Source organism: Idiotropiscis lumnitzeri, chromosome 11 (genome assembly GCF_059441095.1).
Source record: "Idiotropiscis lumnitzeri isolate Australia: NSW breed Sydney's pygmy pipehorse chromosome 11, RoL_Ilum_1.0, whole genome shotgun sequence".
In the NCBI taxonomy this organism is placed as follows: Eukaryota; Metazoa; Chordata; class Actinopteri; order Syngnathiformes; family Syngnathidae; genus Idiotropiscis; species Idiotropiscis lumnitzeri.
In genome coordinates, this window is record NC_142401.1 from 9,753,660 (window position 1) to 9,770,447 (window position 16,788).

The 16,788-nt window shown below is 41.4% G+C and overlaps 2 protein-coding genes across 3 annotated transcripts in view; one reads left to right on the forward strand and one right to left on the reverse strand.

Moving 5' to 3' along the window:
- mrto4 (MRT4 homolog, ribosome maturation factor) overlaps positions 1 to 13,454 on the reverse strand; it is a 23,400-nt gene extending 9,946 nt beyond the window's left edge. Inside the window, exons 1-4 of the mRNA XM_088309157.1 lie at positions 13,210 to 13,454; positions 12,235 to 12,417; positions 10,560 to 10,745; positions 9,983 to 10,053 (exon numbers count right to left, since the gene is read on the reverse strand). The gene's annotated coding sequence lies outside the window, so the exon portion shown is untranslated. The remainder of the gene's footprint in view (positions 1 to 9,982; positions 10,054 to 10,559; positions 10,746 to 12,234; positions 12,418 to 13,209) is intronic.
- iffo2b (intermediate filament family orphan 2b) overlaps positions 1 to 14,747 on the forward strand; it is a 20,254-nt gene extending 5,507 nt beyond the window's left edge. The window contains exons 2-8 of one of the 2 annotated variants that reach the window (XM_088309148.1): positions 10,002 to 10,062; positions 10,904 to 10,999; positions 12,223 to 12,393; positions 13,264 to 13,403; positions 13,753 to 13,966; positions 14,043 to 14,141; positions 14,238 to 14,747. In XM_088309148.1, coding sequence (XP_088165274.1) covers positions 10,002 to 10,062; positions 10,904 to 10,999; positions 12,223 to 12,393; positions 13,264 to 13,403; positions 13,753 to 13,966; positions 14,043 to 14,141; positions 14,238 to 14,471 — 1,015 coding nt within the window. In that variant the 3' untranslated portion in view covers positions 14,472 to 14,747. The remainder of the gene's footprint in view (positions 1 to 10,001; positions 10,063 to 10,903; positions 11,000 to 12,222; positions 12,394 to 13,263; positions 13,404 to 13,752; positions 13,967 to 14,042; positions 14,142 to 14,237) is intronic. The other variant, XM_088309149.1, reaches the window with a different exon arrangement.
- Positions 14,748 to 16,788: the final 2,041 nt, after the last annotated feature.

Below are 16,788 nucleotides of genomic sequence, written 5' to 3' on the forward strand. Positions count from 1 at the left end.
CGTCAGTGACAAGCTAGCATTTGAAAACAACTGCGATCCAGATTTTGAATCACCGCAAAACCAGTGACCGACGCTCGTCCATCCATCAAAAATAGCAAGTCAGTTTGATGATGGAATCAAATGTATTTACACGTGCCGAGCTCGGTCAACAGGCGCAGCTCAAAAGGGCGGGGGTGGCGAAGGCAACAGTTGTGTGTTTGTGTCTGGAACAGGAGTGGCTGTAATTGGAAGAAACGAACCGCTTCCTCTTACTTCCAATTAGGCAACATGTTGTGCCTTAAGGCCTTTTCACCGCAATGCTCCCTCCAAAAAAACAAAAAACAAACAATCCAAATTCTTAGTATACAAATGCACAGTGACAGACTACAGTCTGGCACACAATTTCATGTTTCCAGGACGCAAGTGCACCTGCGCACCACTTATGCGCACCACTTTTAATATATTCACTCGTCATATTCAGCCATGTTTCTGTGTGTTCCGCGTGCCTTAGCTGAGTTGCCTGTCGTCCTGTGAACGTGTGAAAAAGTTAAACCTCCCAAATGAGCTTATCTGTCTGCGCTACTAACCTGGACTGGATCACATGTTGAACCATTAATATGCTTAACTTGACTCTTAACCGTGTGAGGCACGTCACAGTCTCTCAGGTGAAGTAAAGTGTGAAGTCAAAATGAGTTGAGAGTTAATCCCATTTGAATTTAGTTGCTAACCAAAACAGCACCAATCACGCAGGTATGTCAAAACTGAACATTGCACAGTGACAATATGGCTGCAGACACTTTTCTAATCCTTTCACTACGGGCTGTTATTTAAAAAAAGTAGTTTTTAAAATGAGCCCAACTTGGAAGTGAACTCGTCAACCGACTTTCAGCACTGATGCCGGGAGTGTTTAGGGATGCTGATGTGTTTTTTGGCACGTTTTGGACCATTAAAATTTCATGTATACAGTACCAGTTGTAATCTCTGACATGTATAAACAGTTTTGACATCAATTATATTGATGTAAACATGAAGAAATATGTCACTTGTGCGTAATGAAAAGACTTTCCTGAGGTGCAAAAAAAGATTTTGGTTTGGTGAAAAATACACAGCAGTTCAATGTGCTCAACGTCAGATAAATCCAGGTGTTAAGTCCTTAATCAGACCTAATTCTCATTTAAGACGCTGTGTTCAGATGTGTTGGCGTCTAAAAGCTGTTGATCCCCACGTAAACGGTTGCATGTGCTGACGCTGCATGCCTGTCTCCAGGACTATTATATTCAAAAACTGTTTTTTCGGAGAGAGATGCTGCTGCGCAAGGCGCGGCCGTGATTGTGTTTGGCAACTGTGTAATGTCGTTGCACGATTGTGTTTGTGTGTGTGTGAGAGAGACAGAGAGAAGGAGAAAGTATCTACGGGCTTTATATGCGATCTTGATGATGTTTTGCCTCAAACTCAAGCAGATGTTCTTCTCCTCAGGGGTGTTTGCAAAACTTCACGCAGAGAGGGATGAAGTGCATTCACCTCCTGTGTTGTAATGATTATTCGAAAACGTTTTGACAAGAAAAATGCTCTAAAATGAAATAACTGGCATGTCATGGCATGACAGATGAATGTTGCGTTATGGGACTTGTGGTTAACGGCGGGCTGAAGGGGAAAAATAAACTATAATTATCGTCATTTTCTATTGCAATTTTGCTTATTAGGGTTGCGGGTAAGCTGGAATCTTGAGCAGGCTGACTTTGGGTGAGAGACGGTTTACTTAAGTATTCAAACTCGCATTCACATCTGTGGACAATTGACTTTACTATGTTGATCATTTCCTATGCGGCTGTGGCTAGAAAGCAAAGCATGGAGAGTCTCTGTCACCAAACTGCACAGGAGCCTTCATTAATTGATCAAAATGATCACGGCCAACAGACTCAAAATGTCCTCACTCTGTCCTCGATTATCACCCGTTTGCGGTCTATATTGCAATCCAATTCCTCCTTTGACAATCGCACCATGTTTTTGTTGTCCAATTTAAAGAATAATACAATACAGTATACCTCAAAACCCAATACAGAGTCGAGGTTTTTCCATTGCAGCCTGTCAATAGACCCCCGCCCCCACCGTGCCGCCAATGTTTTTGTAATAATTTCACCAGACATATAAAACCTCATAAAAAACTAACACTGCTCTGAAAGTGAACTACAATAATGAACTAACTACAGTGTTAATGTCAAATACAAATAATCAAACAGCATAATACTAATGCTCGATTTTAATAACAACACTGATCGGTTATTGTGGTTGTAGTTTACAGTCGTGTCCCTGTGTGCCGCAGGACATTATCCAATTTCCCGTAATTTGCTGGTGTATGCTATTTAATTACGACAAAGTAGGTAATTTTGCTGGTCTAGCTATGCCAGCGGTGTAAAGTGACAGCAGAACAATTAAATGACCTAAAATGTTAGTTTTTCTCACGTACAAAATATGTTCCTTGTCTTAGTTTGTTAACACTGTTAGATTGTGTAAGTGTGCCTATTAAAGTGGCAAGTGTGGGAGTAGTGCCCACCAGTCCTCCCTGGAACATCCTGCACTTTGATGGATTGACATCACTGCGGTCACGAGAAGCAAACAGCTCCTGAATGGAGTTGCTGTTGCCATGTGAAGTCATCCACAGGTGTGCGTGTGTTTACGTGTGTGTGTGTCACACAAAAGATGTTTGTGTAACTGTGATATTTGCCCTTACACACCCATAGGATGAATGCCAGACATGAACATCTTTATCTTCTTTTCATGCGCTTTAGTAGAAGGCGGCCTAGGCACGCAGGCCTTTTCCTGTTTGCGCTTAAAATTTGAAGGAACATCGTAAATTCCTGTCAAAGGAAGCCCCCCCCCCCTCCCAACCCTCCCTTCCCCAGACTTGATATTTCGTGTTGTATCATGATAAAAGAACCTTATCCACTCAAATGTGTAACAACTGTGTTATAAGTTTCTTATTAAACAAACTAAGGCTGTTTCTAGGTTTTAAATGGCATTTTTAGATTATAGTTTTACTGAAGGGATTCCTCTGAAACTTAAACACTAACTTTTATCAGGGCTTAATGCTGACTGTGAACTAACCATTATTTTGTTCGACTGAGTGGGATTCATGTCCCTACAACGATGCTGATTCAATAGTGATTTAAAAGGGTGTGTTAGAGATAATTACATACACACGCCTTGTTGGACGTGTTTGGCGCACTCAAGCGCTCACTTGCTGACAATCACAGCATCCCCTCGGGGATCAAAATATGTTTGATTTTTTTTCAAGGCGGACTCAGGGGCAGAGCTGCAGGGTGGCCAAGCAGGCGTGGGAAAACTACGGCCCGGGGGCCACAGGCGGCCCGCTAAATGTTTTAATCCAACCCGGCGAACTTGAAAAAAGTTAAATGAATAAACCTTCTTAATGTTTTATTTTCTAAATACGGTGTTTTTTCAAAGACATATATTGTTGTAATGCTTTCATTTAAAATTAAATGGATTTTTTTTCTCCGATGAGGTGAGTTCACCAAAACACTCCATCCATCTGCTCATGGTCCGGCCCCGCTGTCAAATTTTAGAAACCATTGTGGCCCGCCAATCAAAAAGTTTGCCCACCCCTGGGCTTGACTAAATTTGCACTGTAGCAAATAATAAAGTTACGCCTGTTTTTATGCCGACCGCATGGGCGCTGGTCTACCAAAATAAGGCCCATGAGGTTATGACACCATTTAAAAATAAAAAAATAGGTAGATACATTGAAGACAACATGCTCACTGCCCATTTATTTTTATTCAACTTGTGCTAACAATAAATTTAAGAATAGTATTCATTTTGATCTCGCCATTAGATCGGACAACTTCTTCTTCCCTAGGCTTACTTTGTGGTACAAACTTGTGACATGACCTTCGTGCGGCTCATTTCTCTCATCGAACAACATTCCTAGGAAATGGCGTGGCGAAATTAATGACACGCCTATTCAACTAAAACGCAGTAAAGACATGTAATTGCAAGTACAAGTAATTACTGTCAAATTAATACAATTATTGCACGGCTCATGAGAAATGTTCCAATACGCCAACATAGAGATCAAAGTACTGAGGCGCAGGTGCATCATCATTTCGTACAGTTCGGAAAATTATTTATTTCCCTTTTGCATTTCCATGGTTGAAGACTGTACACAAAAAAATGACCAGTTAGTCACCCTTCTGTTAGGTTGCCATGGTAACCAAAGCATCAATAAAAGACCTAACCACAAACTGGGATTGATGGAAATGCCTGAAACTAATACTGTTACTGGGACTCTACGGTAAGGGTCCGAACATTGCAATTTATCTTTCCTTGTCCAGTCTGCGGTCACGTAGTAAACCAGCCCGCCACTGCAGGATGTAATCACGTCTACATGTCGTCTAGACTCAGTGAAGGAACATAAAGCTGAGTAAGGAGATGTGCACTTCCTGCGCACGCGATTGACTAAGCCAACACACATTGGATGAAGGCCAGTGATTTTCACAGATGCCACATAACAAAAGTAGAGGACAGCACACGAAATGCAATGAGAGACCCCCGGCAGACAGACGAGGGGTCCCTGGACGACAACCTCCTCCATCCCATTAGTGCACGTCTCTCCGAGGATGTTATATATCACCAAGTGTCTTGACACTTAATCGATGACCCACTTTAGTCAGGGAAAGCCTTGCATTGCGTCACAGAAGGCCGACAATCCATTTTTGGGACCGGCAAAGCTGCACGGGGCAAGACTCGTCATTGCATGTGTGACTTAACAGAGGCGATTTAATTTTTTTTTTGCTGAATTGTGGTATTGGGCCACTTTTGGAATCATGTAACACTTCCCCTGCTCCCCGCGGCCCTCCTAACGATCATGACCTGATGTTTTTCGAGACATTTGAGTGAATGCGATATGCGCTTTTAATGATTTTCAATTAAAATATCTCAAATGGGGCGGGACGGTGGCCCGACTGGCTAGCACGATGGATTCACAATACGGAGGTTGTGGAGTCGATTCTGGCTCCGACTTTCCTGTTTGGAGATTGCATGTTCTCTACGTGCCTGCGTGGGTTTCCTGCCGGTACTCCGGTTTAATCCCACTTTCCAAATACATGTGTGGATTGGACACTCCCTAGGTGTGAGCGTGAGCGCGGATGGTTGTTTGTCTATGTGTACCCTGCGATTGGCTGGCAACCAGTTCAGGGTGTCCCCCGCCTACTGCCCGAAGACGGCCGGGATAGGCTCCAGCACACCCTGCGACCCTCATGAGGAGAAGCAGAACTGATAATGGATGGATGGATATGTTAACACATTTACACCACAAAACAAAAATAATGGCATTCAAATAAATTTACATTTAATGAATTTACACCGTCTTGGCGGACATTTTATACTTTGTGCGTCTTAAAAAGCACAATCGACAATGTGTGTGCTATATGTGCATGTTCACAATATAGCTGTCCGACTGTTTTTTGAAAATCAGGATGTTTGCTAAGTGTTCACTAATAGCACACTATAATGCAAATCAAGTGAACGCATCATTATGGCATGTTGTGCAAATTAGTCGTTAAACATCATTTGGATTGCGACAAAACAGGAGTGACGTACTTATGGATCAGAGCATCACAGGATGAAAAGCAATACGCCTAAGAACATCAGGTTTGGATGTGCACACGTTGCCAAGATGTGCTTATCCTCCTGTGGGAAAACTATGTAGTTCAAATGTTCCTCACAGAAGCACACACACACACACACGCATAAGACGGGGGAGTTTTCGAACTGCTGGAATGTTGCCGCCGGCCAGATATGGCTGTGAAAAAAATATTTTTCTCATTGGAAGCACATTTTTTAAAAACCCTTAAGAAACACTCGGTTGCTCTATGTTGTTAATGGTGCAGCTCATACAGAGTGGCTCAGAAAAATTGAGCGAAGGGATATTTAAAAGGCTCAACTAAAGACATCCAAAAATTTCGGACATAAAGAGAGGTAATCGCTTTATTCACTGTCGAATATTGCAACTCGATGTATAAAAACCATGAGATACAAGTTGGACTTGAAGTTGAATGTAATTATTTGCAGCTATTTATTAAGCTTTGTCCTCTCCAAAATGACCATTTTGTACTGCATCATGACGAAAGCCATCGTATTCAGCATATTATTACAACTGCGGGAATATGTATAAGTTGAAAAAAAAAAAAAAGCTTTCTTTTCTACAAGGTAAAAGGCCTGATGATGACATTAAAAAATGCAAAAATGTTTAGAATAAAAAGTATTCTTGTTTAACAATAAGCACCAAATGTCTTTTGGGACATTCAAAGTCATCAGCTATTAATGCTACTACCTCAGCACAAATACCTTTCAAAAATAAATAAAAAAAATAAAATCGTGATACAGTGTTGTATTAATTGTTGGCTATATTTTAAATTGGGATTTTACTCCATCCATCCATTTTCGAACCGTTTATCCTCACAATGGTCACGGGTGAGCTGGAGCCTATCCCAGCTGTTTTTAGTCGTCGTACACCGTGAACTATTTTTAATTTTTTTTTTTAAACCCCACAATCACTCAAATAAATCTATTTCTGTATTTATGTGCATATTCATTAGAAATGTGACTATATATTTAAAATAAACGTGAAAAAGTCAAATATTGTATTTTACAAAATTTTATTTTTCCATTAAAAACTATGGTGAATGTTTTTATTTTATTTTCTTCTTAATATAAAATACATAACTCACCTGGAGTTCTATTTTATAAGTGCACTTTATATTAGCCTTCCAAATGTATGAGTGATTCTATTTTACTTTTCACCGGGCTCACAGGGAGCACACGATGTTGATTTACTGGAGGCAAGTTAAAGAGAATATGATCTGCGGTCGGTAAGACGGGCTCCGAGCATCCTGCTGATTTTGTCCTTGTAAGGAGACTCCACATAGACAAGTCCTCACATAGTCACAAAACACCGCTGGGAAGGTGACAACTCAACAAAGTTAGTTCAGATGATGCAGGTCACTTTGACCTAAAAGGTAGGAGAGAACTTGATGCTTTTTAGACGATCAAATTGGCAAGGAACGAAATTTAGCGCACAAAGGTACTTCAGAAGTTTCTAGTCCCGTCGTAAAGAGCCTGCGATGTAAAATTGAAAATAAATAAATAAAATCATGCTTCAGTCCAATCACATGATGGTCTCCCAAAAGTATCTGGTTCTGTAAAATACACACTAAGGTACTCCAGAATTTTTTTGTTCTTAACTCATTCACTACCAACCAAAACGAAGGCACTTTTTTGGCTTCTATAGCCGTCAAAGGCAGTGAATGATTAAGCAAGCTTCCCGCGTTGGAAATTTTGACAATAATTCCCATGATTCACACACTCAAGTTCACGTGGATCAAACACACAAAGGTGTCAAGCAGGCGGCGCTAAATTTAGGAACAAAACAGATGGGCAATAGTTGCGTTGGGTTCACTCATGTCAAGCCCACTCGACTTTTGAATAGCAAAATGACCGCTGACAGGAAAAGGAACAGATCCAGACACTCAGAAATGACACCGAAAACAGTTCTATCAGAATAATGATTAACTTCAAAAAGGAATGTATTGCCCCCTGCTAGCAGCTCAATAAATTAAACTCGATCTAAAATCCAAACCCGTTTGACCAACGCTACTCGGAACTTCCTGGTACATTAGTTCCTGGAAGTAAAAGGTTGCCGTGGCCACTGTTGTGTTCACACACAATCCTGAGCTGCGTGAAAAGTTTATGTAGCCTCTAAATGATCCAGAATAATTTTCCAGGAACCAAATTGAGAAGCTGTTCCCACTGTCTAATCATGCAACAGTGATCCAAAATTTTGAGCTCCGGGGTAGAATTCCTGCTGTCAAACTCCATGATTGATGGATGACATATTACACAGTTTGGGATTTATCAGCACCGGTTGCCTCTGTCGATCGTTTCAACTGCGTTTCAAGGGGATCATAGACAGGATTTAAAAAAAAAACATGTTGGCTTTGTTGTCCTGTGATCTTGTCATGAACTCGTAGACCATGGCCAAAGTCCTGGGGTGGTGGTTTTTCTGCGCTCCGTAAAAGCAGCACAGCCAGCATTTTTTTTGGGGGGGAGAAAGCTTCACACTCTGCCAAGGAAGATTTCTCCTTAATTAGACAGAGCACATTGAAATGGGAACAAGGCAGAGGTTTGTTGAGAAAGTGAATAGCCACTTACGCATCTTGTGTGGCCAAAAGTGACTTCCCAGCATGACGTCGTCGTCTCTCCATGGTGAAAAGGTTTTGGGTTTGTTCCACAATTCCATGGTGGTCTTCGGAATTGCCGTGATGATTTTAAATGACTCATTTCCAGCAGGTGATATTGTTTGAGTCTGTACATATTTTATTGTAGTGCCATGTTAAAAATTGTTAGAAATCACACAGACGCAGCACAAGGCAAACTGTAATAGCGCTATTTGGCAAACGTTCATAGAATTAATAAATAGATGGACCGGAAGTCAGAGAGAGACACACACGCACACACATGTCAGAAAGACAACAGTAGAAGGGTTATAATAAAACAAGCTTGTTTATACAACCGCAATTAATTATATAATTTATACTGAATTCATTAAACTAGTGATAGACAGATTATCGGCCGGGCCGATTATCAGGGCATTTTGCCAATTATCGGCATCTGCCTTTTTGATAACTAAATTAAATAAAATTATAAATCCACGCTGCAGCACAATTCTTTCTCTCACTCTCTCTGATGTGCTGATGGCCCTGCCTGCAGAAGCATATTGGGCCGCCCACAGCACCACCTGATTGGTTCCTTGTGCAGTGGGTAGCAGCCAATCAGCAGTAAGCTGCCCGTTTGCTTTTTCACCTCGAATTACACGCAATTATGGGAGAGGTCCCCCGAGCAGAGGGAGGTAAGGCAACAGACTTTGCCGAAATAAAAAAAAAATCTACTTTTTCCGTAGTGAACTTTAAAGAGATTTTAGAGATAAAGAGTTGGTTTTCATTGAACTATAAGACATGCAGCTGTGTCTGGGAAATCTGTGCACTTTTTGTTAAGACTTTTAAAACTAAGTTCTAAGATTGAAAAAACTTTAACATGTTTTGACACCATCTTAACCCCTTTTTTTTTTTTCAACCAATGACTATCGGCTTCAAATAGCGGTTCTCTGCCTCCATGACTTCTAATAATCAGCCCTGAAAAAAAGCATATCGGTCTATCACTACATAATACCCATGCTGGGTTCCCATAGCTGTGCATCATAAGACCAAAAGCGCCACTGGCTCAAAGCAGCCTTTGTCCATCCTCAATCTTCATATCTTGGTGTGTGACTCAGCCTGTGAGCTCAAATCACGCAGCGTTGTAATATGATGCCGTCCAATGGCGAAAGTATGCTGCAGGGTATGGCCGCCGTGCTGCAGTTGATGAGTGATTGGAGGTGTCAACGCAGGGGGGAAAGAGACAAGTGCTGCCAATTTTAGCAAGCAGCCACCATGAGGTCTGCAATGTTATTTTTAGTACCGTTTAAGTGTCGGTCAATGTCTCGGTGCATCGTAAAGAATGGACGGCGGGTTGAAAGCAACCCGATGACCTCAAAGCATCACTGCTAGCGGTAACAGGAGAAACAAACTTATTTCCTCTACAAGACGGTGTGTTTTTGAAGATTTTGAAGAAAACGTACACTACAAGAAGGTGACGGCTCAACGCGGAGGTAATTTTAAATTACTCGACAGTGTTTAATGAATTCAATTTCCTGTAGGTGAGCTAGCACAAATGGAATTGGGTGTGTTTAAGGCTCAAATATCCCCGTGCAGACGCTCACACATTCAAAAGACTCGATAACAGTTGTTGTGAGGACTTAAGTCTCCTTTGCTGAAGCAGCGGGGTGTGTCAAAGGTATTGTGTAATCAGAGACCGCAGTATTAAGCAGACATTACCTCTATCTCATCGCCCTCAGGGGGGACCCTGCCCTGGATAGTGAATGACCCACCTTTGAATTGTGTTGACAGATGGGAAGAGGAGCTGTCCAAACGCCAGCATCTGGAGTCTGCGATGGAATCCCTGCACCAGGTTGGAAAAGAAACGCAAACACATCAATGCGCGACAATGAGAAGATTGTGATAATCACATTGTGGCAAATGGCAAGAATGAGGCAGTCAACATAAAACAAGCGCGAAGACACAAACGCACAAATCAAACACAAACGATAGCGAGCAGGTTACTTCGTAGTTCGAGAGAGATGCTCGAATTGCTGAATGCTGACATTTGGGGCGGATAAAAATATTAAAATGAAAAAATTGCTCCATATTTTTTTATGTTAGTCAGCAGGGTACTTCCCGTGACAGAAGAACAAATCCTTATTACCAAAGCACAGAAAATTCGTGTCTGTCCTTTGTGTGCGAGCAGGTGAATTCCTGACTGAGAAATGTTAAAATGGATGGGTTAAAAAAAACTAAATAAAATAGAAAACAAATTTCTCTATCTGCCTTTTTACTTTAATTAACATGTTCTCTCTTGGTAGACGTGCCACCAAAAATCCCCTCAAAAAAATCATATGGTAAACATACCTGGAGGCGAAGGTCCAGGTCCTGACGATGCAATTAGCATGATGACCTCTTTTTGCTTTTGATCGAGTGTGCATATTTGGATTCGTGGTCAGCCAAAAAAAAAAAAAAAAAAAAAAAGGTGGAGTGGTATCCCACGGGGGCTTTAACCTTTTTGCGCACAGTAGGATGTGTTGCTGTACGCGAGACCTGCGAAAGTACATTCAGTGCAATGACTCCATACAATCCTGAATGAATGACGATAATGAGTCGTAAAAGTATTTAGCTGCGCAACAACATGCCGCGTGGACACCATATCATTAATTATTCCTTGTTTATCTCATTTCGATTCCCTGATGTCCACATAGCACGCCAAAGAGTCATCCGAGATTCAGGATGACCTGAATGACAAGGTGGAGAGACTAAAAGCGGAACTGGTGGTCTTCAAGAGCCTCATGAGCGACGTAAGTACCCGCCATCTCATTGAACCGTCACACCCGTACTTGTGTTTGCTATGGTTCCCACACAGACACGGCGTTAAACTGGGAAACGCTTCCGTCCTTAGAAGAATGTGGAGGCAGAAATCCAAGAAATTTTCCATTGAAAGAAGTGATGTAGATCTCCAAAGCCCTTTTTCCTGTCCTGTGTAGCTTGCATTGTTCCTCGCCAGCTGTGCTTCCCGGTGATATAAAGGGTTGAAGTACTGCAGTGGGCCGCTCCCAGCGCGTGCTTGCTCAGGGATAAACAGGCCGAAAAGCATTTCTTGTTCATCCTGCTTGTTGTTTGAGTCTTCTGTTATCTTAATCGTTTTTTAAACAAATATCTATATTGTCTGTGTTTTGTTTTTTTTTCATTCCATATGTCCAAATCCAGAGGCGGGTAAGCGGTATGGAAGATGTTGGTCTTGTTGTTGTAGAGGTCTCGTATTTACTGATTCTTAGACGTGGTCGCAATCATTGATGGTTGTGTTCAAGATCGTTTGTGTCCAAAAAAAAAACCTAACCCAATCAACTTTATATGAAACGTCATAACAAAAATAATTCAATTTTTTTTTTTGTGTGTAGTCGTTATTGTCAGTTATTTTTAGAATATGATGCCTGCCACAAAAAAAAAAATAACAGTTGCCTGTAAATGGCCCCTGTGCCATAGTTTTGATACCACTGCTCTAAATAGTCACATTAGATGGCATAGGCACAAAATATTTGTAATTTTGTGTTACGTGTCTATAAATAATATGTTGAGATGTATTAATTCAACATACTTCTTGACTAATTACTACTTTCCTATTGGACAGCAAGAATCGAAAAGATAGAAAGAGCAAAAAAAAAACATGTATTGGTAAATATTAGCAAGAGAAATAACACATGTATCGACAAATAGTTGGTTCCAATGAAAAAAGAAATGGATGAATTTGTAGTCCAGTCAAGACAAATATTGGCGTCTCTATCACAAAAGCATCTCAAAGGGCTTCACAGAATAGTTTGCTATACGCTCAAATTTCCTCTGGAAGACTCACCCAATCTGCATTTGTAAATGTACCCATTTGATCTGAAATACAATGCATATGAGAAACATATGCAGAATATATAACAGAATCAAAATGGATGTAGTGGACAAAATACCATAACTACCTCAATGAATCATTTCACATGGGAGTTCACACTCTGTGTTTCCCCTCTCCGTGTAGCAAGTGTCTGACCTGGACTCCAAGATTCAGGAGAAAGCACGGCGTGTGGACATGGACATCTGCAGACGCATTGACATCACGGCCAAGCTATGCGACGTGGCGCAGCAACGCAACTCGGAGGACATGTCCAAGATGTTCAGCGCCAGCTCGGCAAGATCGCTTCCAGAGAGGGTGGGTATCCTGTAAACAGTAGCTCTGTGGAAAACAACACAAACATCATCAAAATTTGAGAATTTTTCGTCTCTCTGGATCTCGAATCAACAAGTCGTTTAAAAATCATTTTTCATGTTCTGTGTTCATGCGTCAAGTAGCACCACACACCACATAAGTAGACAGCATGACTATTCGTAAAAGCTCCCGAGTGATGGATAATCATTATTTTGTAGGAAGGTTGTAGACGTGATCACTTACTGATGCAGATAGTTACAGCAAGCAGTTTGTATTAATTGCAGCATTGGTTCTTCTGAGAATGCCTTCCATGCGAAAGTAAAATTGGTACTGCGTGAAATTGAAATGTATCAAAGTGAATTGAAAATCGAATCAAATCGAGCACTTTTGCATCGAATTGAAACAATTTTCGAAATTTGAATAGATACCCAGCACTAGTATCTGTCTCCTACATTGTTGAATTAAGAGTATTGTTGATAATTATTGTGAGAAATTTGAGCAATGTTGTGGCTCATAGAGGTAACCCTTCGCATTAAGGAGCACCCACGAAGATTGCTATCTTGCTACATTTAAGCAAACTGTTAGCAAGTTAGCATTTGATCATTTATCCTCAAAAATTGTATCCGACCACAGAAAAAGAATTTTATCCCTCATAAATTTGCCTCAATGATTTTGTACTCGGGTTTCTGTCTTGCTATATGTTAGCATACCAACTGACGGCTAGTTAGTATTTGATCAGATGTTGTCGAACTCAGTGTCTTTTCATTTCAGATTACCAAAGGAACTGTTAGCGTTTTAGCAAATCAACCCCTCAGTTACCTCAATGGGATGCATGTAGTGATGTTTATTCATGTTGGTGCCTGTTTTTAACAGGGTGCCTCGGCGTCCTGCAAAAGGAAAGAGCGTAAGGCGGTGTCCAACGAGGACGTTTCCGAGATGGAGGCGGAGCCCAGCCCTCAGGAGGAGGACACGCTCAACATCACGGACGAGATGAAGCGCATGCTAAACCAGTTGTAAGCGTGACTTTCACACCCCCGCGTCCCCCAAGCCATGTGATCGCCTCTGCACCAAGACAAAATACTGGACTGGCGTTTTGTTGCACAGCTGATGTATTTCTTGACTCTAGTCGCTCAACTCTCTCTAGTGGTCACTTTGAGTATTGTACCTTCACTTGTCAACTTGTTTCTTGCATCCTCGTTGATCCTAGGGGAACGTGTAATCACTTAAATTCACCGCCTTTACTAATGACTAAAATGTCTCTGTTTCTTCTTTGCATGTTATTTTTGCTGAACCTTTCCTTACTAGTTTTCTCTCTTCTCCTTCATTTTCCCCCTTCTCTGTCTCCCGCTTCATCTAATGCAGCCACAGTTCAGATAATTCCTCTGTTGCCAGGCGCGAGACGTTCGACCTGGACGACGACTGCGACAGTCTGACATGGGAGGAGAACGAAGAGACTCTGCTGCTTTGGGAGGATTTCGCCAACTACAACGTGCCGTGCGGCATCATGACGGCGACAGCGGCACCTTCCTCAGCCAACGCACTACCGAGCGAAGGGAGCAGCGAGGTCACAGAACCAGTGAGTCCTTTCCGCTCTGGAAAGACAGCGACCATAGATGATTGCTCTGCCTAAGCTCCCTGATTTTCTTTCCAAGGAGTCCCAAGACAGAAGTCTCGGCAGCCTTATCGACGAAACAGAGTCGCTTTTTAAGAACAGAGAGAAGGAGTACCAGAAGACCATCGGACAAATCGAGGTACAAATAAATCGAGTATTATTACATTTTATTTCAGAACCACCCGACTTATTAATTAATCAGATCCTTCCTTATTTCTTTCTTTGATGGGTTCAGATGGAGCTGGCCACAGCCAAGAGCGACATGAACCGCCACCTACACGAGTACATGGAGATGTGCAGCATGAAGCGAGGCCTGGACGTACAAATGGAGACTTGCCGGCGCATGATCAAAGGCGGCAGGAGCTCGCCGTCGTTTAGTTCCGCGGCCAGCAGCGACTCAGGGAACACCGACGACATCCAAGACGAGATCTCGGACAAGGACGTCGATGTCGAAGTCCCCGTCAGTTGATGACCGATCGGGATGTGATGTGTGACAATAACCACAAAAAAGGGAGAGAAAAAAAGCTCATTGAGGTTGGCTCAGAATTTTGGTGCTTTTCTAACTATTTTGTTCAGTCGGTGTTGAGGGTCGTCAGTGAAAGGGTGCTCTTTTCCTCTCTGGATATTTACTCGGGTTCTAGGTCAATTTTGGAAGTCTGCACCGTTCACGTAACCGCCACTGAGTGGTCGTTGTTTTGTGAGTCAGTTTAGCAGGACAAAAAATTCAACGGATAATCACTTTTTTTGAAATCCAAAAAGGTTGTGCCGTGCCATGCCGTCCATCATTTTGCACTGTATAAAAAAAGCAAACAGAACTAAAAACTACTCACTAGTGGAAGAGGCCTGACGCTGACGTAAAAGGAGATGGGAAAGGAAAGTGTTCATGATTGTCTCGCAGTTAAAAAGTCCTCGGCTTGAATCTTCGCTCAGGTCCGACATGTTCTCTCCATGCTGGCATTCGTTTTCTCTCTGTACTCATCAATCACGTTAAGTCGATTAAAAAAAAAATTGGAGCTGTCCACTGGACAGGACTGAGCTCCCTCTCAAAAAAAATAATAAAATCCCCCAAAACTTGCCAGATGGGAGATTTGAGTCAGCTCTAGTCACTGTTTTGATGATTTATCAAAACAAACTTGACTAAATGAATTAAGACTTGCTTGAGACTTGAATGTTAAGACTCAGCCACATGTGAACAAATCGCATTTCTGGAAATTTGAGGGCATGTCGCCCACCGATATGATCCGAGTGATGACATGGCTGAAACGTCTTCCACTTTTAGACGTAACAGTCCACTTGCATTGGGGGCCAAAAATATCCATCAGATGGTATATGTGAGAGACATATTTCGAATCGTCTGATCGTGAAGGTACATTTTGATTGTTGATGTCAGGATGTTTCACTGTTGAAAAGAGCACATCCTTTTTTTTTTTTTTTTTTAACGCATCAGTGCACTACAGAGGTTCTATGCAATGGAGCTGGCCTTGCATATAGACGAGCTTCTTTCTTTGTTTTTTTTTCCTAAAACCAATACGATTAGCCTTCTAACCAAAGCAGGTTTTTTCTACAGCGCTTAAAGCTTTTCTTCAGGTTCGTGTGTGTGTGTGTGTGTGTGTGAGACTCTTCCAGTAGCATTCAAAACATTTTCACTTTTTTTTCCTTATTCAAGAGTATCTGCCTTATATCCACAAGCAAACAGGAAGCACATTGTTTGCAAAGCCCATCTCGAGCCTTGTGCAGCACATTGATACATGATTCCACAAGGAAAGAAATCCCCAGGACATCAATCTAGAATATGATAACCAAACAAAGCCCTTGAACCTCGAAAGCAAAAACCAAAGGACATATTTCAAGGTCCCGTCCAAAAATCGCCTTCACGCTATTTCTTCTAAAGTTGCTTTAGTGTGTGTGTGATTCAATGCATTGCAACATCACGTTTATGCATACCCCAGAGGCCTTTTAGCTAAGATAATGGACCCTCTCCAAAGTGGACCCGAATATTGTGACCCCCACTTACATAATAAGAGAAGTTAACCACTGTATAACGCAACCAACAACATCGGCCTAAAAGCAAAACGTTAAAAAATATTTTTGGAGTCTGATTTGACTTTTGAGGCATATAATTGATTTCCAAACCATACAATCTTTGTGGCGTTCCACTGCAGAGTGTCCACTATACATTAAAACACCTATTTTTCAGCGCTAACGTCGCCCGTTCAGCGTCAAGATGATGTGACACGTGGGGGCAGATGTGACGTTTCCATGGCCTGTTTGTATTGTAATGTATGAACAGAATTAAGCAGAATGTTAACAAAATACTTTTTTTCCAGCATGTTTGTATCGGGGAGAAAGGAGTATTTTTTTTTTTTTTTTGTATTTTAGAAACTTGTGCCATTTTAATCAAAATGGAATCAATGCTAATCATAGATTTTTTTTTAAGCTGTATTGATTTACTTTTGCCATAATTTGACAATGTAAATCACCTATGTAGGATATTACCATGGATTACGTTGAGACGAGAGTGAGCATCATGTATTGTATATGTTGTATGTTATTCATCTGCAGCATTTTTAGTGTTTTTCGAAACTCCATTTTCGAGGCCGTTGATTTATGGAGTTTCGCATTAAAGTTGTGTAAATGAGTCACTTAAAATGTTCAAAAGCAGGGATGCGTGCGTGCTTAACGTGCAAGAATGTTAATATTTCATACTAAAATTGTTTTTGATACTAGACTTTTTTAAAGTGATTGTTAGTGTGAGCCCATCAGCTTGTTTTTGATTAACATCTTTT